Source organism: Mobula hypostoma, chromosome 25 (assembly GCF_963921235.1).
Source record: "Mobula hypostoma chromosome 25, sMobHyp1.1, whole genome shotgun sequence".
NCBI classification, from domain to species: Eukaryota; Metazoa; Chordata; class Chondrichthyes; order Myliobatiformes; family Myliobatidae; genus Mobula; species Mobula hypostoma.
In genome coordinates this window covers 20,710,916-20,737,543 of record NC_086121.1, presented here as the reverse complement: position 1 = coordinate 20,737,543, position 26,628 = coordinate 20,710,916, and the positions used below count along the sequence as shown (strand labels likewise).

The following is a 26,628-nucleotide window of genomic DNA, read 5'->3' as shown; positions in this document are numbered from 1 at the left end:
CCAGAATGGCAGCCATGTTCTTTAGGACTCCTTGTTTGGTCAGTGATGGTGAACACCGAAGTACCCAGCTGGAGTGTGTTCTGTGTCCTTGCTTCTGTCACTATTTGTTCCTGGAGTTATGTAACATGAAGTAGTCATTTAAGTGAGAGAGAATAATTGGTAGCAAGAGAAAGCTTCCTTGGCCACGTTTGACCTGATGGCTCCTAGGAGTCAGGTTGTACACTCAGCCTGCTCCAGCATGGGCACTGGCTTGCACACCATCAAGGAGACTTTCAACAGCTGGTACCCCCCCCCCCCACTCCTCATTACTACCATCAGGGAGGAGGGCTAGGAGACTGAAGACACATACTCACCATTTTAGAAACAGCTCCTTCTCTTCCACCATCAGATTTCTGAATGGCTTATGAACACTGTCTCACTAGTTTGCTCCCTTTTGTATCATTATCAGATTTTATTTATATATATTATTTTTATATTCCTGTTATAACTCAGAGGAATTTATGTATTACAATGTACAGTTACTGCAAAACGAATTTCATGACGTGTGGCAGTGGTAATAAATCTGATTCTATTGAATACCACAATAGTACCAGCCCGCAGGGTTAGTAGGACAGGATTTTCTCTGGGACTGAGACTCAGGAGTCCACTATATTGTCACTAGTTGTGGTTCTAGGAGTATATCAGTATCAGATTGCATCTTGATCGGTGTGAAGATCGCTGTTCTACTTTTGTCATCACCACTGCTTGTAGTTGAGATTTGCAAGGTTGCCTGGGTTGTGAACAGTACTGCCCTGTTTGAATACACAGCCTCAGCCAATGCCAGTCCTCTGTCCAGTTATTTTCTTTCTCAATTGTTAAGAGTGCTCTGCCACCCAAGTACTTTATTTGAATTGAAGTTTCTGTTCAAATTCAGAGAAATATAGCACCCATTTACAAGTATTTCCTCATTGATAAATATTATCAGCATTCTGATAAAAACAACTTTATACCCCTCTTCAATGGCTTGAACACAGAGCTCTAAATTGGCACTTCACTGCTGTTTTGAAATCATGTCTGCACTCACAGATGAACATAAAACAAATCCCATAACTGTCTGGAAGAACAGGAGGGAGTTATTCCTGTAGCCCCAATCAATGTGATTCTTCACATTACCTGAAGTTGCTCAGATTATTTCCATAGATACTACATGTGGGAAATAGCAGAATCCATTACACAGATTCACAGCCATACTTATGCTGAGACCCTAAACTCTCACTCATTCCTGTTAATAGAAATGTACTGCACCTTTGCAGCCAGCAAGGTTGCTTTGCCATTACAGGGTCAACTCATTTAAGACAGATTCTGATCTATGCTTAAACCAGTTTAAAGGGGCATTTTTAATACCTGAATATATAATACATGTTCATAGCACATTGGGGAAAAACATTTTTAAACTGTCTTTCAGCAAATGTCAAAAAGACAAGTATGAAAATGGGAAGAGATCAGAATAGCTGGTGGCAGAGTGCTAAAAGGCTGTAAACTGTTAGTTCTGGCTGCTAGACTTGCACATCAAACTACCCTTTGACCTCACCACATCAACCTCATATGGGTTTACAGTGAGACAACAGTATTGGTTCAGGGTCATTACTGAATGGAAGGGACCCAAGTTTTGTTGGCCACATCACCAGGGACAGCTGACGTGTACTATTTCCATATTCCTTTCTCTTGGTGTGCCATTTCTGTGTAATGTCTTAGTTATTACACAGTGCAACATCCAAAAGGTGGATAACTGGGAAGGGGAAGTAAAGTCGCTATAAAAATTGCCTGCTCTGATTAGTCTAGACAACACTGAATGATACGACTCTGGAAATTCAGCAAAAGCAGTCAGGCTTCAGGTGAGAATTACGGACTCTTGCCACATACTCGCCTTTGCCTCCATATGCAAGATTATCATTTGAAACATGACAAGTTTTTGAATTCTACCCCCATATAACAACGGCAGTACAGAGACATAATAAACAGATCATCTCCCAGAAACAAAGTTCACCAGAATTAAGATCATATTCAATCCTATCCTTCCACTGAAAGTTGTACAAATACTGCAAGTTCACAGTATAAAGTGACAAGAATCACAGCAAACACAGCACCAAACACTATCAGAAATCCATTCTGTTCAGTTAAAGGGCTGAGATGATGTATACTTCCCATAACAAGGCCCAGCAATCATCAGAATTTAAGGCCCATTTGATGGTGCAAGTAGTCCTGGACATTCAGAGTTCATGGCTCCACTGGCAAGTCACAAGCTGGAAAACCAGGAGTCTTTTCTGATGCTTTTAACTTAAATACATCATCAATAACCTGCCAAAGACAGTTCTCAAGTGGAAAGTCATTATCCACAAGATTGACAAGGTAATAGTGATCGTGAATATCTTGAATTATCTGTTGAGAGCGAGAGGCAGTTGGATATAGTTTCCCCCATTGCTCAATCCATAGGGCAAAGGCTTCATCCTAAGAACAAATCACAGCATTATCAAGTCTGTCAACTGTTTCCTCATCTCCAACTCCACAAATATAGACATTCCCCTTCTCAACAGTCCAAATGTTTTTTTTAAATACCATTTAAAACAATTTGTGGATGAGGATATTAGTGAAAATACTGGAAATAAATTATTGTTGATTGTTAACCACTCAGGATAACAGATGAATCAGAAAGCAATGTTTTGGGGAGCTGCTAACCAAGGCAGTAGAAGGACTATCAACTTCAGGTGTTATTTTTACTCCAAAGTGTTTGATTCTCATTACCTTCCAGTACATGAAGCTGATAGGATCAACCACCGTGGGCTGAATTATCTCACGTCCGGGAAAGATACCCCATGTAACTGCAATCGGCTGCATGTCAAACGCATTATTTATATTCTCACCCTGCAGAAAGGTTGCACATAGTACAAGGTTAGTTCATGAAGCAGAGAGAAAACAGCTGTAATCCTTACTAGCTGTGGTAAATTTGATACAATACTACCTCTAAGCAACAGTCTTAAAATCAACACAATATTCCATAAAGTGGATTGTTACCAATTAACTTTCCATGGTGTCCATGTCCACTGCAAACACAGTTTGCCGTCCTCCACTACCAGATCCAGTTCAGGCTGGTTTGCTGGTCTCGATGAAAGTCCATGAGACAATAGCAGAATTAGGCCAATTGACCTCTTGAATCTACTCTGCCATTTGATCATGATTGATTTATTATCCCTCTCACCCCATTCTCCTGCCTTCTCCCTGTTAAATTTGTTGCCTGACACATCAAGAACCTCTCATCCTCTGCTTTAAATAAGCCCAATGACTTGGCTTCCACAACCATCTCTGGCAATGAATTCCAAAGATTCACCACGCTCTGGTTAAAGAAACTTCTCATTCCTCTTCTAAAGATATGCTGTGTATTTTAAGGCTGTGCCCTTTGGTCCTAGACTCCTTCACTATTGAAAACATCTTCTCTATCTAGGCCTTTCAATATTCAATAGGTTTCAATGAGACTCCCCCTCCGCCCCCCCCAATTCTTCTGAACTTCAGCGAGTACAGTCCCAGAACTAAAGACCTCTCATATGTTAACCCTTTCATCCCCAGAATGAAAGTCCCTTTAGCACAAGGGTTCTCAACCTTATTTATACCGTGGACCGAGGGGTTCACGGACCCCAGGTTGCGAACCCCCACTCTAGAGCAAAGGAGCTGCCAGTCTTATACTGGTTGAGTGCCACTATCACCATTGATGACAATGAATGGGAGATTAGTTATGTTACCCAGAGTCTCTCTATTAATGTGAAGCAAAGGAACAAACTGCACCTTGACTTCTAGCACCATTCCACACAGAACAAGTGAAATTTGATTACTGCCTTTAATCCATGATTGGTGATTCAATCCGGCATGGATAACCTCTTACCTTCACATTTACAATCTGGTAGTTCACACGCGTTTTGTACTTCTGAAGAACTTTGAGTAGAGTAGATACATTTTCTGAGGAGGTGAAAAACTCCAGGTAGGCCTAAAATAGGAAGAGCAAGATTAATGCTTAGGATGACAAGATTCCTTAACTCATGGTCCATTTTCACACGGCTGAGCTTCGTAATCGAGGAATTCTGATCCTTTATCCTCAGTGATACTGTTTTCTTACCTTCTGAAATACATAGCCTCCCTCAGGCCCCCAGCCCACATATGGATCAGTTGAAGGTTTTGCATTAATGTTGGGCTGGGAGTTGATGGTGAGAATTCCCATTTTGTTCACCTTCTCCAGTTCATCCTTCATCAAGGATGTTTCTGGTGCCAGGGCATCGTCATTCCAAGGCAAACAGGTCACCTGAGAATGTACAAATCAGAGGTACAGGGTTTTATTTGTGTTTAAGAGCTGGGCTGGATTGGTTGTACAAACTCTTGAGTATTGATCTCTGAGCAAGAACAATGCCAGGGTTAAATGGCTTACTTCAGCTGGATACATGCTTAACTAGCACTACACATGAATTCTGAGTTACCACATATTATTGCATGACACAAGATAGTAGGAGAGTAGGGTAGAATGAAGAGTAACTTTTTCTGAGAAAAATCACTCGAGTGTGATAGCTACTGTTCTGTTTTGAAAAAACAGTGAGAGAGAAGGAAATTGTGTTCTAGCATCCAAGCTCTTGTCCATCAGAACTTATTGTTAAGTAAACTCAAGTTCAAGTCAAACTTTCTAAACCATTGGTTTAAAAATCTTCTTAATCTGAATTTCTCTGGCATTCGGTGATAAAACATCTCATTTACTCAGATTGATATAATTTCTGTTGGTTTTAAATTGAAGAACAGACAAGACCAGACATAATGTATGGAAGAGTCATAGTACAGAATGTTATTACCAGTATGACTGCTATTTGAATCCTCCCTGGAGAAAAATGCATTCCTTATACCTGATTGACAAATCATGCTAATTAAGTTTCCAAAATGTATTGTACTGGAAGCAACCATCTGAAATACCTACTAATGTTCAGGTGAGACAACAGGTGTTACCAAAATCAAGGCAGGCACTGGAGGTCCTGATGTTCATCAATCCCATATGTATTGTACAACTGCTACTGACATGAGTCAGCATCTATAGCCCTGCCCTAATTGCTCTTGAACTGAAATGCTAGCTGAGACATAGATAAAACTATATTACTATGGGTATGAAGTCACGCATGGGACAGAATAAGTAAAGATACAAGACTTCCTCTTCCAGAGGATATTTACTGAGGAGTTTTAATTAAGCTCACTTAGATGCACAAGTGTATTTACAGATACTAGGTTTTTAAAATTCAGATTCATTTTATTATCCAAATTTAACAATTTGAACTCAAGCCTCTGGATCATTCTACCTGGAATCAGTATCATAACCAGGTATTAGCGACCATTTTGTTGCCTTTACAATATCTCATACAGCATGTTAGCCTCATTTTCCCTTCTGTATAACTTAATCTGGTATAAGTTATAGCCAAATACTGGATGCAACTTAGAAATCACCATCAAATAATATCATTTTAAACCAATTGTATGTTTTCATAAACTGCTATGAAAACTCTTCGTAATTTAGCTCTTCTTAGGAACTAGTCACAAAGTAATTACTTTGTAGATCTTTTGGGTTGTCTTTTATTTGGTCACGATAGTTCTATTACCTTTATCCCATTGCTGTTGGGCTTCCCACTAATATATGCTGTGAAGACGTCAAAGATACTTTTATCATCTACCAGTTCTTCTCCCCACATCTTCAGCAATTCCTCCTTGGGACACTTTTGCTTCAGATAGAAAAGGTAGTAATCCTTCAACTCACCAAACGCAGGAGATGACGAGTTCCCCCTGAAATATCAATTGCAACAAGTACCCCACACAAATTCTCAGCCATTTGTTTGATGAAAAAAATACTAGTTAAAGAGTTGATTTGAATCAGTAAATATCTCCTGTATAATTGTTTACTTGGGAAATTAAGTGCTCATGAATTTATGATGGGACTGATATCAATGCAAGGGATCCACATTTTAGTCCATGTTCATCTTCTCAAATTTAAAATGGAAGACTTGTAACCACCAGCTTTTCAAACTGGCATTTCATCTCAATCCTCAAATTTCAAACCCTGGAAGGCGTGAATTGAGAATTATGTTCCTCAGTATTTTCTGTGATTTCACATAAATACAGTGTGGATGTTCCACGTGCACCACTAACCAAATCCAAAACTGGCATCAGGCTAAACATGTACAGTTGTACATTTATTAGTGTTATGAATCTTACTTGTGTTGCACAACAGTTCACTGTTAAAACAGTAGTAATTGAGCACATCTACCAGAAGTACTGTCGCAGGAAAGCAACATCAATCAAGGACTCTTACGTAGAACATAGAGTAGTAGAGCACAGTACAGGCCCTTCGACCCACATTGTTGAGCTGACCCTCAAACTCTGCCTCCCATATAACCCCCCCACCTTAAATTCCTCCATATACCTGTCTAGTAGTCGCCTAAATTTCACTAGTGTATCTGCTTCCACCACTGACTCAGGTAGTGTATTCCACACACCAACCACTCTCTGAGTAAAAAACCTTCCTCTAATATCCCCCTTGAACTTCCCACCCCTTACCTTAAAGCCATGTCCCCTTGTATTGAGCAGTGGTGCCCTGGGGAAGAGGCGCTGGCTATCCACTCTACCTATTCCTCTTAATATCTTGTATACCTCTATCATGTCTCCTCTCATCCTCCTTCTCTCCAAAGAGTAAAGTCCTAGCTCCCTTAATCTCTGATCATAATCCATGAGCATTCTGGTAAATCTTCTCATGGCCCATCCAGGCCATCCTTTCTTATCGCTACTGTCATCAGAAAGGAGGCACAGGGGGCCTTAGATGTCATAGCACCAGGTTTAAGAATAGTTATTACCTCTCAAACATCAGGCTTCTGAACCACAGCGGATAACTTCACTTACCCCAACACTGAATTGATTCCACAACCTCTGGACTCACTTTCAAGGACTCTGCAAATCATGGTCTCAATATTTGTACTTATTTATTATTATTTTGTTTTTCATTTTGTATTTGCACAATTTGTTGGCCTTTTGTGCATTGGTTGTTTGTCAGTCTTTGTGTGCTGTTTTAAATGGTTCTACTGTGAATGCCCACAAGAAAATGAATCTCAGCTTAATATACAATGATATACATGTACTTTGGACTTTGACTAGTAATTTACGACTATACCATCTGCCATTTGGGAATTCATCCCAATCCTGGGTTCTGTAGATGTAACTCTTTGGTCTTGAAGCCCAAAATATTGGTCGGACATCCTCAACCTTTCGCTTTGGATTGGCACTAACGATCCAGGGCAAGGCTCGCCTGGGAAAGCAAAGAGTTTAAGAATTAAAAGGTTTACACGCAACTTCACTTCGTAACAACTTTGCAAGGTGTGATCCAAAGCTAGGAAATATCTAAGTGGTTAATTCCTGGAGTTGTCAGAATACATTTACAGTACCATCATGGTAAAGTAATAATATTTTTTTCTGAGAAAATAAACATTGATGAACTTTATTAGTAATACAAATTAATCAATAAACTATGGAAGGCAGGGACATTTAGAATTTAATATTTTGCAAAATGGGTAGTTGGCCCATTAAGGTTTCTGCTAGCCTGAGCTTTATTAATGGTAGAAATCATGTACACAGTTAGATTTTTTTTTTGTTCAAGCCCACCTAGGGTCCTCAGTCCACAGTCTGAGTCGTTTCAGGATCTCGATGGTTGCCACCTCTCGGTTCAGGGTGTAGAAGTGGAGCCCTGGGACCAATCCCGATTTCAGTAGAACCCTGCATATGTCAGTGGCCAAGTCAATACCATAATTTCTAATAGCATCATCATTATCCTTGATTGGTTCAATGACGTCTTTGATTTCTTGTGGAACCTGAAGCTTGGAGAGTTTGACCAACTGTCGCAATGAGTGATAACTCTGTCACAAGGCAGGAGAAGAATGAGATTAACAGCTGAATTGCACCAGAAGTATTGAGAAAGTGTCTTCCTTCTACAGAAAGCTGGGTGATGTTATTGCTCGTGTATAATTGAGAACACAAAATGTATCGCCAAAGAATTTAGAAGGCACACCAGGAAGCAGGCTTTCCCGAAGTCCTCTATTCATACATACCTGAATGGGAAATATTCCTGGCAAAATGGGGCAAGTTATTCCAATTGCACGACAGTCCTTTAAAAATTTCAGGAAGGTCTTGGGTCCGAAGAACAGTTGGGTGATGATGAAGTCTGAGCCAGCATCTACCTTTGCTTTCAGGTGGCTGAGATCTTCCTCATAACTGCCGCAGTCAGGGTGCCCAGTTGGGTAACCTGCAAGGAAACACAATTTAAATCATCATCTTGCCTCAAGCAAGATGGCAAGATCCAAAGAAACTGGGTTCTCGAAGCTTAGCCTACCAGCAACACAGATGTCGAAGTAATCATTAAACTTGCAGCGAATGTGCTTGACTAAGTCAATAGCATAATTGAATCCTTCTTCTTCGGTTTTCCATTCATCACCAAGAGGATCTAAAGCACGTAAAACAACAGGATCTGTTACTAGCTCCTGCAATCCAAAAACTCTGAACTTCATTTTCCCCCTATTGCCGACATACTTGCCTCAGATGGGAAAAATATAGAACAGACTATATCATATTTTAAAATTTTAATGCAGAATTAATTGGTTGACAATGATTCATAAGTTTTCCCTCATTTCTACAGCAAACCATGTTTTTCTCTAATGCTGTTGTTTACAGAATGCTGGTAAATATTTCACATTAATTTTGGATCTATTATCTCCCTTCCTCTCCCTGATTTTATTTGCCCAGCAAAAATAATGGAAAAATTCCTTCAGGTTTATTCCTTTCTATACCCCATAGACACAAGAATAGGATCCACAAGAAGATAATGTATAGATAATGCCATAGAAAAGGGATTTTATCAATAACCTATAGCTCTCTTCCCATGAGCCACAGTTCCTTTTGTTCATCACCTTTTCCATATCCTTGGAGTTCAAATGAATGTAGGAAACAGTAGGCAGGCTGGATTCACCGATACATATCGATTCGTTTTTTTCTCGTTTTGTTTCAAATGTTTTTATTGTGAAGCAACATCAGCTTAACCACAACAGACAATATCCTAAAGTACAATGCTTCTTTTGTCTTTTCTTTCTTATAACATAACGAAAATCAAATGAATGTATGAATAGTAAACAAGCAAAAAGCAAAGGAAACCCTACCACCCCAACTCCTTTCCCCTTACCAGCTCTCCCCTCCCCTCGCCCCTCCTGTCTGTGCTGTTTAGGTCCTACCACCCCCCACACTTAGTTTAGCTGTCGGTCTCTTCTAAATACAACAGTAATGGTTACCAGATTTTTTCAAATTCCTTGAGTATGTCCTTGATAACGTATCTTATCCTCTCTGATGCAGACTATCCATTAATGCAGCCAGCCATTGTCTGAGTGATGGAGTTTCCTCTTTTTTCCAGAACATCAGTATGAGTTTCTTTCCATTCAGTATGCCATAGGTCAGGAGTTGTTGCTGGGTAGCCTGGAATTTCTTTGACCTCGCAGAAGTTCCAAAAATTATTAAAATGGGGTCTGGTATTATCTGAACCTTTAGTACCTTCAATAGGACCTCAAATATTTGCTTCCAATACTCTTGTATCCCAGGACATAAAGCATAACTATGTAACAAACTTGCCTAGTCTATGTAGGATTTTAAATTGTATTAAACAGTGCCTGGCATTTATGGAACAGGAGTTATCGAGGTTAGAGATGGAAAACCAGAAGATTCTCTGCTGCTGATGTGGGAAGTAGCATGGTGACAGGACAGGGAGCTAAGTCCTGGAAGAGGTTAAAACAAAACACTGCTCAGTATCTTACCACCACGAAGTGCGAGTATGTTCTTCAGCCCAAGGCTACGAGCTTTCTCCAGGTGCTTTGTGATCTGATCCTTGGTTTGGTTACAGCAGGATAGGTGCAGCAATGTCTCCAGACCACAGTAATTCACTGCCGTGCTAGCAATGGTCATGGAAGAAGTCTCCTTGTCACCACCTGGGTCTCCAGCAGGATGCCAGGTGACATCAATGAAGAGTGGCCCACCAATGGCCATATGATCAAACCTAACCAAACAAAGGTCATGGTCAACAAGTCACAGCATACTATCTATTATAAGATCCCAACAACAGTTCATCCAGTGGTTCATCAAGCTTAACCAGAGAGCTGATCAAATCAGAACAATGGTTAGTCGGTCCAGGTAAACTGAGCCATACCAAGGTTAAGGGAAAATGGGACAGTTAACTTCCAAATTAGCAAGAAAACAATTTAAAAAATCATTGGTCCTGTTCTGAATTCTCAAAGTAAACAATTGGTTCAATTAAGATGTTTCTATCAACTTGTCTCATTCTGATAGGGTAGAGAATTTGTATTTTAGTGATAGCGCTTCTTCCAGAAAAGACCAGCATCCACGGAATGGTACGTAGACCAGTTTAGTACTTCCAAAGCTGTCTTTTGACAGGAGAAAGGGAAAATTAGAAAATGACTGCAATATTATATCAGCTACAACTACAAAGCACACAGCGAGCTAAGCACTCAGTGAGGATGATATGGCCCCCTTGTAATGATTTCTTGCACACCGATGCATCACCAGGAATCAATACCTCCAATCAGTGATGCAGTGGACATCCATCAGCTGCAGCACACTGTACCACAGAAATCACCAGTTTCAATGGTAACTGCTCCAGTACGCAGCCCCGTCACACCAACAGAAGGTATTTGCTCTACCAGCAATCCCAACAGATCCCACTCAAGTCCCCTGTTCTAGAACATACTATGGAACCCAGCAACAAAAGTATTTAACATTCTGACTTTCGAGCTCGGTGCCTCAGCCTATGAAGGCAAGCATACCAAATGTCATCATTACCCTGTTCACCGATGTCACCTTTCTCTGGGAGCTGAATTTGGATCACTCAGTGGTGTCTGCCATTGCTGTGCATGCCCATTGCACAATGAGGCAGCACCTTTAAGAGCACTTGGGGATGGGCTAACAACCGGGATTGACAGCGTTGCTCGATTCTGTAAGAGACTAAAACAGTAAATCAGCTATTGTGCAACTGGCTGATCAGCCTCACCTGGAGATCAGATTAACTGCACCACTGGCTGTCCGTGGAGGGAAAAATTCCAGGGAGAACCAAGTGTCTCTAGATTCAATGCGGCGACTCATCTTATCCCTGAGCCGGTCAGTATCGACAGGAGGAGTCGAACTGCGTGAGCTTCCCCTGGAACTGTCGCTGGAACCGTCAAACTTGGACACACGCCCCATGTCTTTTTGTTCTTCAATCAGCATCAGTAATTACCTGCAAACAGAAAATACAGCTTCTTAATGAACTGGAACTACTGTTTCTATCCAATAAATTGCACATCGAAATGACGCACAAGCACAAAACTGGTTTGGTAGTGTAAGACCATTTACCATCTTTTCTGACGTTTAAGGCTTGGAGGCTTCATCCTCTCTACCCCACTTCATTTATTGGCTCTGTGTCTTCCTAGGGACCACGTGAATCTGAATCTGCCATACTCCTAGTTTCTAACTCAAATTGTGGGCCAAGCCAAGTTTTAGCAAGGAAAAATCTAAAACCCCCTAATCTCTTACAGTTACTGTTGATCAACTGAGCACCAAAGGTTACCTAATAAACATTTACCTATTTTGAAGATCTATAGTCGAACGAGCTGCAAGTCCTTACGGAGCTTCCTCTTGGTGGCAGATGCAAAATGTCTTAGTGGTGAACTGATTGTGCCAGTAACACTAGTCAGCATTTTACTTCCTTGTAAGGCACATAATGTATTTCTACCAGTTAAAAATTAGACACTTGGATGTTTTTATTTATTATTTAGAAATACAGCACGGTAACAGGCCTTTTGGCCCAACAAGCCTGTGACACCCAATTGCATACATGTGACCAATTAACCTGAACATCTTTGGAAGGGGGAAGGTAACTCACGTGGTTAATCTTCACAGTTGATCCAGTGTTGGGCAGCATACCTTACAAGTGATAACCAACTTATCTGTATTATTATATCAAAGAAGAAATCTTGAATTTCCAGTCCAGTTGGGATGGAATTGCTGCCTTGTGAATAGTCAGCTGAGTCACCTCTCAAGCTCACTCACCCTTTCAATGGGAATAGGACTGTGACTTGATTCATGCCTGATCCGTCCCTGCAACTTCAATAGGGAACTGGAATAAGGGTGGATAAACTGGATAAGAAGCAAGACCTGAAAACCTCAGTCAAGGAAGGTTTTGGAATTTTGCACTGACTATCAGCAGCAAGCTCTTAAACCTTGTGCCCAGCCATTCAGTCAACTTCTCATTGTCATGTCACCACATATACCTTTTCAAATAACATTTGTGTAATAAATATTAAAAGATACAATCTCTGGGTAAAGATTCATAACACAAAATTCATCCTTTTCAAAATCTCACTGATCATATCTCCAACCCACAACACACCAACCACCCAGCCCCTGGTTCCCTCCGTGCACCCACCCATCCCCACAGTCTCCTAGTTCCCTTTTATAACTGACTACATTAGATAGGAGCAGAACTAGGCCATTCAACCCATTAAGTCTGTTCTGCCCTGGGATCATTCTTGTGAGCCTCCTCTGGACCCTTTCCAGGGCAGCCCAAAATTGCTTACAATATTCCAAATTTAGTCTGACCAATGCCTTATAGAATCACAGCAGTACATCCTTGCAGATTTCTACTCTGTCTAGTTATCAGCCCTTTACACTCATCTCTCTGCTAGTCTCTCCCTTCCTCAATCCTGTATCATCTTCCTCCTCTCACAATTCTCACTCCATCACCTCCCTCCTCACACCAGCAACCTCCCCCCTCGCCCCACCAATCCACACATACACACACACCATGGAGTTACATTTTCAAACAGGGAAGTCTCAACGTTTAACACTTGCAAATGAAAACATTGATAATTAGAATCAGCAAACTATGAGCATAATCCAGATCACCCACACTTGTCGCTCGACCAGAGGTAACCAAGCTGGGATCCATGACACAAGAAATGTTGGCAACCCCTGCTCTAGACCATCTCACTCCCTCTTCTTTTTTACTTCCTTCCTCTCATTCTGTTTCCTCAATTGGTGCAAAGGAAGCAGCAAACAGCTTTCCGCATTATATCCCTGCACTATTAGAGGAAATCACATAATTGTCTGAACTCACAGGCACACAGATAAAATACACACATACAAAAGAAAAATCTACTTTCAGACAGCACACATCATTCCCTCACAGTTTGCAAAGACCTTGTATGTATATGTATGTATTATATATGTGTGTGTATATATATATCTTACACAAACACTGTACAAAGCATAGAAAATCTCTATGTTCTTTCTCTGCAGAATTTAGAACATAGAAATCTACAGCACATTACAGACCCATTGGACCACAATGTTGTGCCGATCATGTAACCTACTCCAGAAACTGCATAGAAATTCCCCATTGAATAGCCCTCTATTTTTCTAAGCTCCATGTACCTATCTAAGAGTCTCTTAAAAGACCCTATTGTATCCACCTCTACCATCGTCGCTGGTAGTGCATTCCACGCACCCATCACACTCTGTGTGAAAAACTTACCTCTGACAACCCCTCTTCCAAGCACCTTAAAACTATACTCCCTCGTGTCAGCCATTTCAGCCCTGGGTATCCACACAATCAATGTCTCTCACATCTTATACACCTCTACAACAGGAGTTCTGCAGCGCTGGAAATTCAAGTAACGCACACCTCTATTAGGACACCTCTCAACCTCCATTGTCCCAAGGAGAAAAGGCCAAGTTCACTCAATCTATTCTCATAAGGCACGCTCTTCAACCCAGGCATCATCCTTGTAAATCTCCTCTTCACTCTATCTATAGTATTCACATCCTTCCCGTAGTGAGGTGACCAGAACTGAACACAGTACTCCAAGTGGGGTCTAACAAAGGTCTTGTTTAGCTTCAATATTACCTCACGGCTCTTGAACTCAATTCCACGGTTGATGAAGGCCATCACACCATGCAACTTTTTAACAACACTGTCAACCTGCGTAGCAGCTTTGAGTGTTCTATGGACACAGACCCCAAGATCTCGCTGATCCTCCACACTGCCAAGAGTCTTACCATTATTATATTCTGTGTTCAAATTTGACCTACCAAAATGAACCACTTCACACTTAACTGGGTTGAACGCCATCTGCCACTTCTCAGCCCAGTTCTGCATCCTATCAATGTTCCGCTGTAACCCCTGACAGCTCTCCAGATTTAATTGTTGATGATACAGTTGCTCTGGACAATCAAGGTGCCTTCATTTCACTACAGAACCTTACTTCCCTAACCTAAGAAAAAGAAAACAAGTCTCTTGAATTGGATTAAAGTCCTGCTTTGGAAGAAAAACAAAATCCCATTCTAACTAAAATCCTCTGCATCTCTCTCATTACTTAGCCAAACACTGAAACTACAATGCACTCACCATAATACCGGTCAACAGATTTTGCAACCTTTACACTAACTGTTCCACAGAACAAGAGAAGCTCATTGGTTTGGGAAAATACAATTGAAAATAATATACACTCCAAGTAACAATAGTGAGAAACTCCTGAAGGTAATGAAAAATGCAAACCCTCAAGTTGGAGGTTATTGCTAATAAATTGATATACCTGCTGCCTTGACATTATTGACTGAATTATGTAATTGAGTTATGTATCTAATAAGGTAACAACCACCAGATTACATCAGTTTCAAACTTACAAAGAGAAATGCTTGTGATAGCAACCTGTAACATTTAGTGCTCCAATCTAAGGTTGTGACTGAACCCACTGCACTAAAAATGATTAGCATTTTCATGTCTCAGTGTGTTCGAGAAGTTCTACTACACGTTTGGAATTCAATGACAGCAAAAGATTAAGGTAGCCCTCTTTATGACACATCACCAACTGATCCACTGCCCACTCAGACACCACTCAAAATCCAACTCCCACAACTGGTCTGCAGATGACACACTAAAATAATAGTAAGTTGACTTCAGAGATCCAATCTCACTGAGAATGGAATAACCTCTGTTCTTAGATGCAAAAACAGATGCCTACAAGTGAGTACCCAAAGCAGCACTGAATTTTAGTAAATGAAAACTATCCCCCATATAAGAGTTTGTAATACCACAATTCATTGTGCAAGCACAGAGACAAATATGGGCCAGGTATTTTTAAACTCACATTTTGAACACCTTTATCAAATTACCAGATAACAAATCTCCTCTGCACTAAGAATCATTTCTGTGATCTTTTGAAGTAACTTAGAATACAGTGTGCAGTTTTGACCTCTGTGAAGGGAAGACATACATGGACAATTTGCATTTACTAGAAGAATCCTACAGGTTATCCTACAGGTATTGATTGTGAAACTTCCTACTCCCTTGTGTTAAGAACCAGGAGTAGTCTTTTTTGAACATTTTACTGATGTTCCAGTTACATTGTCAGTGTCACTGCCCCTAACAGTGTCAGTTAGTGGCAGGGTGTCAGGAAGAGTGTCAGTCATTCAGAATTGCCGAGAAGACATACCTTCAATGCAGATGTTTATAAATTATTGAACCTTTTTGTAATTTGTTTTGGAAAAGTCAAAATCAACACATCTTTGATATATTTGAGGAAATCAGGCAGAAAAGTGGATTTTGGACACACAATAGCTTGATCTTGATGGTGGAACAGGTTTGATAGGTTACACTAAAGTCTTAAAAAATTACAGAAATGAATCTGAAACACAAACAGGAAATATTGCAATACTCGAGAGTCGTGGGAAGGAATTTGTTTCGTCGAAAGGCCACACGCGACCTACTCATGTATTTCTTGTATGTGTGTTTTTCTGAACTTCATCGTCCAGATATCATGAAGCATCCTTCCTCTTTCATAAACCTCAAAACCAATGTGCACTATCAGAATTTCTCTGATTTTCTAGCCGCTTTAAAGTTCCGTTAACCCCGTCCATGGTTCTAAAAAGCCCGTGTTATTTCCATAGCATTCCTGCCATAAACAAAAATCACGTCAGCCGTCTCAGCGATACATCCTTCAGCCGCTCATCTCACCAATCACGAAGTCAGTACGGTACGAAATCAGCACCCAATACAATTGGTGGTGGTGGTGAAGATTTACGTGTTTTCGCACCAGCCCTGGGAGTACTACTTGATTCAATGTTTTAAAACATTCAGCCTACCTGTGGAACCGTTGAAACACTTTCGAGTTGACGAGACCACTCTTTGATTTCTGCGAGTCTTTCCTCCGACGCGCGTAACCACACTTCCTTTAAAAATATTTCTTTCAGACGGTGCAGACAGGCACGTATTCCCCCAATTTGAACCAACAGATCGCACAAAGGGTCTGCAGATGCAATGTTGTGCCTGCTTCAGAGAGCCGAAACTTCGCAAAGTCGGTAAGGAGGTAAAAATCACTCGGAGCTCGGCGAATGAATGGAGCGGAGCAGCTGTCCGGTCCGCCTCAACTTTCCCGTACACAGACCGTTCCCTCACTCCATAGTGGCCGAACCACTCTCTATTCCCCGCTCACTCCCGGCCCGCCTCCTCCTCACCGCGCCCAACCCACGACGGCTAAATTCCCACTGAGCGACGACGCCCACGTCGCGAACTCGCCATCCCCGCTGCCGGCGCGCGCATACGCGCACACGCCGGGCCAGGCTCGCACTCGCGCTGAGCCCGACTCACCTTCCACCCGCCCCGCGAGAGTGACTGGCAGATCGGAGTCACGTGACCGAGTCCGGCCCCGGGGGGGCGGGCCTGCCCGTCACGTGGTGGGGAGGCGGGTGGGCGGGTCACATGGGGTGGCGGTGGCGATGGCGAGCGGGCGAGGTCTGCGGCGGGGCTGCTGCTGCTGCTGCTGTTGCTGCGGGGAGCGGGAGGGCCGCAGTCCGGAGGAGCTGGTGAGTGGCGGATCGGGTCGTGTTACTGCTTCGATCCATCGGCCCCCGACACTTTAAAGCGATCTTGCCGTGAGTGTAAATAATAACTCCGAGGTGGCTAACACCTGCCCTCCCCCCCACCCCACCCCCGGCTTTGCATTCAGCCGAGCATCTTCCAGCCACATCAGTACCTCGGCTTCCCCCATGCAAACACCGGGCACTCTTCCCTCCTCCTTGTGATTGCTCTGGGGTGTATTATTGCAAAGTCCAAAAAATGAATCACTGCATCGTTTTTAATGTGACAGGTTGTGACTGGTGTATTATTGCACGCGTCTGGGGCTTTACGTAGATAATGGAATGACTGGGCGAAAGAAGCGGCAGCTAAAGTACAAACAATGTAGGGAAGTATCAAAATATTCACAATGGTAGGGCTAAAGGAAAAGAAGAACATCTATAGAAAGGTGACATGTAGGTATTGAAGAGGATTTTTGAAAGTTTTCCCTCACGAAGTTAACATTGCAGGTATTGTGCTAATTAGGGCAAATAGTATCTTTTCTTTATTGTAAAAGTATTGCTGTATAAAGATTAAGGAAATTTTTCTATAATTATGTCAGGGTTAAGTGAAACTGCATATGGAACTCTGTGCGTAGTTTGGCCTCCTTGCACACAAATGCAAGGATGTGGAATTATGATTTTTTTTGTTGCTTCTATCCATGAGGGAAAATGAATAGAATGTTCCCTGGGGTTCTGGGGGTAAAGGTGATCTCACTGATATTGCATTCTTAGGGATACAGTATGTGGAAAGGCAGTTTTCTGTAGTTAGGCAGTCTAGATCTAAGGATTGCAACATGTTCAGCATTTTAGGACTGAGTTAGAACTTCGCCTTGGAATTTGCTTTTATGGAGGGCTGTGGTGGTTCAGATGAGAAATATGTTTAAATCAGATCAGTAAACTTTTGGGCATTGAAGGATATGTTGTAGAGTCATGGAATATACGGAGAGAAGCAAATAATTTGGCCTTTTATGTCCATGCCAATTGATACAGAGTTGGTTGGGCAAATCCCACTTTCCGGCTCAAGAACTTTTCATCTTCAATTTATTTTTATCTGTCAAGGATAGAGCTCTAGATCCAGGTTACTTTGGGAACAGAAAGTTCTCATCACCGTCAGTATTATATTTTACTAACATCTTGAATCTGTTCCCTTGAGTGGAGTTGAAGTTCTGTTCCAAAAGACTTGGGGGGCAGATCAGGCTTAAGGTGCATTCTCCTTATTTCTTAGGCTTTATCCACAAAGTTTTCATTGAAACAGATGAAACCGGTCAGCCTTAACTTCTAAGCCTTAATGGTTCCATCATTTCTGGGCTTGCTGATGGGGTGGATTTGTTACAGAAAATTAGTGGACTGGTGCAATATTTTCCAAAAATTGACATGAGGCGTAGTGTTGTAGGGTTTTCATTTGTGGATGTTGGCAAACAGTGGAGGGGTATCCGGCTTCTGGGGTATCAGGGTAATGGTGTTGAGAGGGCAATGGCATCGGCTTCGGAAGATGATGAGATTTGGGTTCATTATCATTGCTACCATCAGGGAGGAGGTACAGGAGCCTCAACATTCGATGATTCAGGAACAGCTTCTTCCCCTCTGCCTTCCAATTTCTGAATGGACTTTGAAACCACGAACACTAAGTCATTACTTATTTAATTTAAAAAAAATTTTGCACTACCTATTTAATTTAAATCTTTAAAAATATACATATACAGACAGACAAATGCATACGTACTTTAATTCACATTTTTTTCTATTATTATTTATTGCATCGTACTGCTGCTGCAGAGACAACAAATTTCACAACATATGCTGGTGATTTTAAACCTGAATCTGATTCTTTCTTGTATGTTGTGAAATCTGTTGTTTTACAGCAGCAATACAGTGTAATGACATAAAATTATCACAAATTGCAAAAATAAATGCAAAGTGCAAAAATGGAACAATGAAATAGTCTCCTTGGACCATTAAGATATCTGATGGCAGAGAGGAAGAAACTGTTTCTAAATTGAGTGTAGGTCTTCAGAATCCTGTACCTCTTCCTTGATGGTAGTAGTGAGAAAATAGCATGATCCAGATGGTGTAGAGATTAATGGTGGATGCTTCCTTCTTGAAAATATCCTCGGTGGTGGGGAGGGTAGTGCCATGGGATGGAACTGGCTGAATCTACAACCCTCTATAGGTGCTTGCAATTCTGTGCATTGGAGGCTTCCATACCAGGCTATGATTCAGCCAAGCAGAATACTCTTCACCGTTCTTCTGTGGAAATTTGCAGGAGTGTTTGGTGACATGCCAAATCGCCTCAAACTCCTAATGAAGTAGAGCCAGTTACTTATTTGTGATTGCTTCAATGTCTTGGGCCCACAATAGTTCTCCAAGATGTCTACACCCAGGACCTTGAAGTTGCTCACCCTTTCCACTGCTGACACTTCAGTGAAGATTGCTGTGTTCTCCTGACTTCCCCTACCTGGGGCCCACAACCAATTCATTGGTCTTGCTGACATTCAGTGTGAGATTGTTATTTCAATACCACTCAACCAAATGAACCATCCCACTCCTCATCACTGCCTGAGATTTTACCATCAACAACAGTTGTGGTCAACAGTAATGGGTATTGGAAAGGTTGGTAAGTTGTAAAAGACTAATGGTAAGATTGTTGTCTTCTGCTCAGTGCCCTGAAAGTTCAATAGATCTTGTGAAAATATGAGATTCTTGAGTAGCTGATCTTGTCTGAAGCTGTAATGTAGAAGGAATAATGACATCTTGCATTATAGTTGAGTGTACTGGGAGGAGGAATGAGCTGGTTAGCCTGGAGTTTGTTTAGTTTGATCATTGCAAATGTCCACTTCAACCCCATTTTCCCTTCTTTTCTATGACTGTCTTGGTATCTTTACTGAAAACTTGTATCTGAAAAATGTCACAGTGATGTCTTTGGATAGGGTTAATGTGATAGATTGTTGAACTGGCTGTTATTTTTCTGTTAAGCCTTGTTTTTCTGTAACTGTTCATGTTAAAGTTGGTACCTACAGCTTTTGAATTTTTGATTATCTCACATCTTGCTGGGCTGGAATTAATGCAATATTCTATTTTCCCTGACAGACTATTCTCGGAGAGACGCATGAGGAAGAGGATGAAATTTTGCCACGCAAAGATTATGAGGTATACAATAGCCTGATGTAGACTATTGTGCATTCAAATTTTATTTGTTCCTGTTTATTGCATATAATATCCAGAAAGGGGAATGGAATAGATAATTTGTGCAATGTCCTACTTCTTATTCCTCATTTTCTTACAATGTTTCTTTGAGTTCTATCCATCTGCTGGGACTCAAGCACAGTAACTGCAGGTATATTTCTTCCGTGCTAAAGAATTCTCTTTCTGACATTTTTCAATTGTATAGGCCATGTGTCTGGTTAAATTATTTAATTGCTCAGCTAATATTCCTTCCAAATTCTGGGTGTTTTTTTCATACAGCAGAGGATTGAGAGGAGTAGCTTTCAAGCAGAGTAGGTTATGCCCCTTGTTAAATATATTGTTAGTTATTTTGCCCTGGTTGTATGGGGTGTCAGGGAGGGGTAGCACCTCTGGTGGGGGAACATGTCACGTCCTTTTCAAGGCGGTTAGTCCACCTTTCGTCCCTACCTGGCGCTCAGCTCTCACCTGTGGCTCCTCGTAGCTGCTTGCATCCGACAGCGACCACACCCCGGGCAACGGCTTCGACAAGCCGGCTAAACCAGGTGAGGGTAACCAATGGGTCTCAAACCCTCGGTGAGATAAGGAGTTGTCTATCCTAGCATGTGCAGACAGACTCCGGCGAATTGAGCTGACGATACCAATGAAATGGCCAACGGTCAAGAAGGCAGTCTGTGCAAGCGTTGTGGAATGTGTAGAACACGACAAGACACAGAAGACGTCCTGGTCATCCACTGCGCCTAGTCCCATCTCCAGCCGTCTCAACTCGTGTCTTGCCACTGGATCCAGATGGGAATTGGGAAGAGAGAGTGAGGCTGACGCTGCGCAACTCTCCCTCATTTAAATCCAAATCAAACGCTAGTCTTGACACCATCATAGATTGCCTGCTGGTGGCGCAGTGACATCAACGCCGGACTCTGGAACGAAGATTCCTAAGTTCAAGTCCAGTCGGGCGGCTCCCATGCAGGCTTTCCATCTGTGCCAGGCTGAGTGTCGAGCTAGCAACTGGACTTCGTAAAGAAAGTACTAATGGTGTCGAGATCTTCATCGATGACGATGTGAATCTCTTGGATAAAATATCTGTCCCTTACATTGAAAAAGTACAGTGTATGATCGATATTGCAGAGAGTCAGTGTGACAAACTTTGTTATAGCTGAATATTTCCCTTTTGATGCCAGGTGAGCAACTCGGTGGCAGTGATTTTTTTTAAAATTTTATTTTTATTTGGATAAGGAGTTCACAATTATCATGTACTTTTTTCACACATATAACCTTTTCCATTTTTTTATATGTATAAAACTACAATTATTTATACATTCTTAAGTACACATTGAGATGATATAAAAGCAAAATAAATATTTAAATAGATAATTATGTACTGTGGTAAATCTAACCTATTAGGCTAAGTAATGAAATTAGTTGTTAAGAAAAATGGTAATAATAGTTTCCATACAACCCTTCTGGACCATTTCCACTGGTCCAAAATGTTGCATACAAGCCTATATACCAACCATTGTAGGTGTTTATATCCCAATTTGTTCGTGCTTGTTCCTGCCCGCAGACATAATTATCCAATCCCTATGTACTTATTTACTTAATTTTTTCATTTTTTTTATCCCTTTCCCAAATCTTTCCCTTTACTTGTGTTAATTCTCTATTTTCCAAAAAAAAACAACAAACATTTAGACTAGGGGTGCTTACGTTAGCAATATTACTGTGTTGATGAGAAGAGCAATATAAATCATTAGGAGAGTCATCTAAAGTCTGCTCGCATTGGGGTTATATATTCAATCCATTTATTCCAGATTTGATAAAATGTTTCTTTTTGAGTTCTCAGGGAGTAGGTCAACTTTTCCATTTTAAATATTTCCAAGATAATTTCGTACCAATCTTCTAATGTAGGTGGTATTGGATTTAGCCATTTTCTAGTGATTGATTTCTTACTTGCCGCTAAGAGGGCCTGCAGCAACTTTATATCTTCCTTCTGTTCAAGGAACAATACATGCCCCAAATAGAGCGTCTCAAAGTTCAGAGGTATCTGGGACCTAAGTACCTTAACTAATGTTCTATGAATACCTTCCCAAAATAGACTTAATTTAGGGCAATCCCAGAAAATATGAAAATGATTTGCCTCCTTGGAGCCGCACCTTCTCCAACACATCACATTTGTATCTTTATATTTTTCCTGATATGGGGTCTTGAAGTATCTTATAATGTTTTTCCAACAATGTTCTCTCCAAGTCAAAGAATTAGTCGAGGACCATTGAAAGCTGCAGATTTTCCCCCAAGCCTCCTCTGAAAGTACCAACCCCGCTTCTTTCTCCCACTTCTCTTTAATATACAGTGTATTTACATTTTTAGCATGGGAGAGTGCATTATATAGGCGAGAAACTGATTTACTAGGTATTGAACTGCAAGCCGAATTCAGAATCTTGAAAAATTCTAATTCTACTGTTGATAGGTCTGTATATCTACAACTCTGTTTAACATAGTTTCGTATTTGAAGGTACCTAAAAAAGTCATTATGTTCTAGGCCATGTTTGTCCTGCAGGATTTGGAAACTTTGTAATACTCTTTTTATGAGAGGTAGGTTGTAAGACCTTTCTTTATCCATAGCTCAAATCTTTTATCTCCTCTGTTGGGAAGGAATTCGGTATCATATGCACACCATCTAAAGAGTTTTAGCATGTTATTAATTCCACATGAATTAACCACCTTCTGCCATACTTTTAATGTAAGACTTATCCAAGCATTATTAAATTTTTCCAACTGGGCCATCAATCCTTTGTCAGCTATTGAGGCCTGAAGAGGAAAACTGTCAACTAATCCAAATTCTATTTCCTTCCATCTAGCCTTATATTCCCTATTACACCAATATAACAGAGGGGTTATCTGTGAGGCATAAAAATAATTTCTCAGGCAAGGAAGAACCATACCTCCTCTTTCCTTCCCTAACTGTAAGGTGTTATATCGAATTCTAGGTTTCCTTCCTTGCCAAATGAAGCGGGAAATCCATTTGTCCCATTCCCTGAATTGATTATCATCCACCTCCACTGGTAAAGTACGGAAAAGATATAATAACCGAGGAAGAATATTCATTTTTATAGTATTTATCCTTGAATTTAAACTTAAAAAGGGGATAAGATTCCATCTATGCATATCTGCTTTTATCTCTGAGATTAATGGCCCATAATTTACCTGTGACAGTGTTGAAAGATCCTTCGGCAGGGTTATTCCTAAATATTTTAATGATTTAGCTTCCCACTTAAGATCGTATGTATCCTGCAATTTTTTGGATGGTGTATAATTTAGGGACATAACCTGCGTTTTCTTTACATTTATTTTATAACCTGATATTTTCCCAAAGTCATCCAACAGTGTAAACAATCCTATAAATGATTTTTCTGGTTCACTCAGATAGACCAAAACATCATCTGCGAATAACGCCACCTTCTGTTCAATCCCTGCCACCTTGATACCTTTTAGGATTTCGCTCTGTCTTATTAGTTGGGCAAGTGGTTCAATATATAGCGCAAAAAGGAGAGGAGAAATTGGGCATCCCTGTCTAGTGTCTCTCTCTAAAATGAAGGAGTCAGAGAGGTCCCCATTTATCTTAATTCAGGCTGTTGGGCTGTCATACAGAGTCTGAATTACTTTAATAAACCTTTCTTGAAAGCCGAATCTTCCTAACACTCTGTATAGGAATGCCCAACTAACCGAATCAAAAGCTTTCTCAGCGTCCAATCCTACTACCATTGTCTCTGTCTCGTTCTTATTAACCTGTTCTAATATGTGCAGAGTTCTCCTTATGTTGTCCTGTGTTTGTCTTTGTTGAATAAATCCAGTCTGGTCTAAATGGATTAGGCCAGGTAAAAGCTTTTCCAATCTGCGCGCTAATATAGATGTAAATAGTTTGTAATCTAAATTAAGAACACTAATTGGCCGATAATTGCCACATTCTAGTTTATCTTTACCCTCTTTAGGAATAACTGAAATAATCGCTTCTCTCCAGGAAGGTGGAGTTTCTCCTCTCTGCAAGATCCAATTAAAGGTGTTAAGTAGTAATGGGGCTAACTGTGTCTTCAGGGACTTGTACCACTCTGAGGTAAACCCATCAGAACCCAGGGACTTTCCAGCCTTTAACCTAGAGATGGCCACGTTCAGTTCTTTGACAGTTACTGGTTCTAATAAACTTTCATTTTGTAAATCTGTAAGTTTAGGTAGATCTAAAAAATTCAATACACTGTCTATATAGGGCTCATTGGGGGCCCGGGGTTGGGAGTACAGCTCTCGATAATACGTTTCAAAACTCTCTTGAATTTTCCCTATTGTACTCTCCACAAGCTTTGTCTTTGGATTCTTTATTTTATGAATTGTATTGTCTGCTTGTTGTTTTCGTAATTTATATGCTAATAATCTAGCTGATTTACCTCCTACTTCATAATTCTTTTGTCTCAGGTAAAGAAAATTTCTTTGAGTTTCCAACGTATAAATATCATCAATTTCACTTTGCAATTTCCTAATTTCCTGTTTTCGATTTGAATTACTTTTGTTGCTATCCACAACTTGAAGTTGTTTTAATTTTCCTTGAAGGTCTGCTAATTTTTGTGCATTGATTTTTTTCATGTGAGTAGTAATGGAAATAATTTTCCCTCTCAGTACAGCTTTCAATGTATCCCATAAAATCACTGGTGATGTTTCTCCCGTGTCATTAAGGTCTAGATATTCTTTGATTTCTCCCCTTAATCTCTCCATTACTTTTGGGTTATTAAGTATATGTGAGTTTAGCCTCCATAGTGTTTTCCTCATTTTCCTTTCCAGGATTAGAGACATAGAGACTGGGCTATGATCCGACAGATCAATTGTTGCAATATTACAGTTTTTTATCCTGAGTCTATCTGTATTAAAGATAAAGAAATAGTCTATCCTTGAATAGGCTGAATGAGGGAAAGAGTAATATGTATAATCTTTACTAGTAGGGTGTAATTCCCTCCAGACATCTATAATTCCCAACTCCTCCATCAATGAATTCACTTTCTGAGTCAGAGGTTTATTCTGAGTAACTATTCTTGAAGAATCTAATATAGGATTTAATCTAATATTAAAATCCCCTCCACAAATTACTACCCCTCGAGAACTGACCATTAGGTCAAAAATGTGTCTATAAAATGACCATTCACTACCTGGAGGAGCATAAACATTCAGCAATGTTATTTCTGTACCTTCTATTCTTCCTGTGATTTTTACAAACCGTCCTTCTTTGTCTCTAGTCTCTGAAATATGTTCATAATTAAGAGTACTTGATATTAAAGTAGCTACCCCTCTTTTGTGACTCAATTTATATGATGAATAAAATACATGCTTAAAGCCCATTCTTTTTAATTTTCCATGTTCAGATTGGCTCATATGTGTTTCCTGGAGGAAAGCTATTTGTCCCCTCTCTTTTTTCAATTTAGACATAATCTTATTTCTTTTAATTGGATTCAAAACCCCATTAACATTATAGGAAATTATTTTTACCAATTCAGTTTGCATTTTTCTCTAGTAGAAAAAAAGCACTCTCCTTTTCTAACCAAACAGTAAGCAATCCCTTCTCAACAGTAAACCAAGACATATAACCACACCCTAGACATTTCTGAACGTATAACATTTGAAAATTTTCCCCGACTTCCCACAGTGAGGCCTGAGCACCGACCCGCCTCAGTTCAGAGGGATAACCTCTATCTTCACCCTGTGTTAGAGGGCCCTCAGCAGTTTGAATAATCATAGAGAATTTTCTCCTATTTATGTCTCGACCATATTGCTATCATTCAAGTTATTTCGCCTAGATTATTTTCAGTTACCAGTTTTCATTTTACTTTTAAGTCCGATTTACTCTTTTCAGTCATTTCTCTTAATTAATCTGTATTCTCTGTACATTCGCGTCTGAATATTTGCAGCTTTTCCTTGTAGTTTGACACTCTGGTTCGAGTGGAGTGTCCTCGCCCCACTAACTGCCACGACTTCTGCCGAATCCTCTCCAGTAGCGACTCCGGTTGGGTGATAACTTTAATAGGTAGTCCCCGGTCCGCCAGGTCCGACGTTGCCTCCTCCACCGTAGCGTAAGTTTTTGTCCCTTCGTTGTAAAAGACTCTCAGCCGAGCTGGATACAGGGTCTGGAATCTGATGTTGTTTTCCTTCAGGACTCTCCGTGTTTCCGTATATTCCTTCCGTCTGGCAAGAATCCCCGGTGCGTAGTCGTGATCTAAACTGATTTTACAGTTGTTCCACATGAAACCTTTCTTTTGCCATGCTCTTTTAAGCACCTCTTCCTTCGTTCTGTAACTGAGAAATCTGATCAGAATCGATCTGGGCTGGGCGCCTGCCGGAGGCTGTGGTGCCAACGCACGGTGAGCCCTTTCTATCTGTAGGTCTTTTGCGGCCGGTATA

The 26,628-nt window shown here is 40.7% G+C and overlaps 2 protein-coding genes across 2 annotated transcripts in view; one reads left to right on the top strand and one right to left on the bottom strand.

Moving 5' to 3' along the window:
- Positions 1–265: 265 nt before the first annotated feature.
- Positions 266–16,732, bottom strand: mthfr (methylenetetrahydrofolate reductase (NAD(P)H)). Its single transcript, XM_063033496.1, has 12 exons — positions 16,267–16,732; positions 11,138–11,362; positions 9,891–10,129; positions 8,426–8,536; positions 8,145–8,338; positions 7,702–7,952; positions 7,214–7,348; positions 5,655–5,835; positions 4,145–4,327; positions 3,914–4,015; positions 2,782–2,901; positions 266–2,487 (listed from the first exon to the last, which is right to left on the bottom strand). The coding sequence occupies exons 2-12, from the start codon at positions 11,350–11,352 to the stop codon at positions 2,257–2,259; spliced, it is 1,962 nt and encodes a 653-aa protein (XP_062889566.1). The 5' UTR covers positions 11,353–11,362; positions 16,267–16,732; the 3' UTR covers positions 266–2,256.
- A 138-nt stretch (positions 16,733–16,870) lies between these two features.
- Positions 16,871–26,628, top strand: part of clcn6 (chloride channel 6) — a 69,428-nt gene continuing 59,670 nt past the window's right edge. The window contains exons 1-2 of the mRNA XM_063032970.1: positions 16,871–16,986; positions 20,107–20,166. Coding sequence (XP_062889040.1) covers positions 16,900–16,986; positions 20,107–20,166 — 147 coding nt within the window. The 5' untranslated portion in view covers positions 16,871–16,899. The remainder of the gene's footprint in view (positions 16,987–20,106; positions 20,167–26,628) is intronic.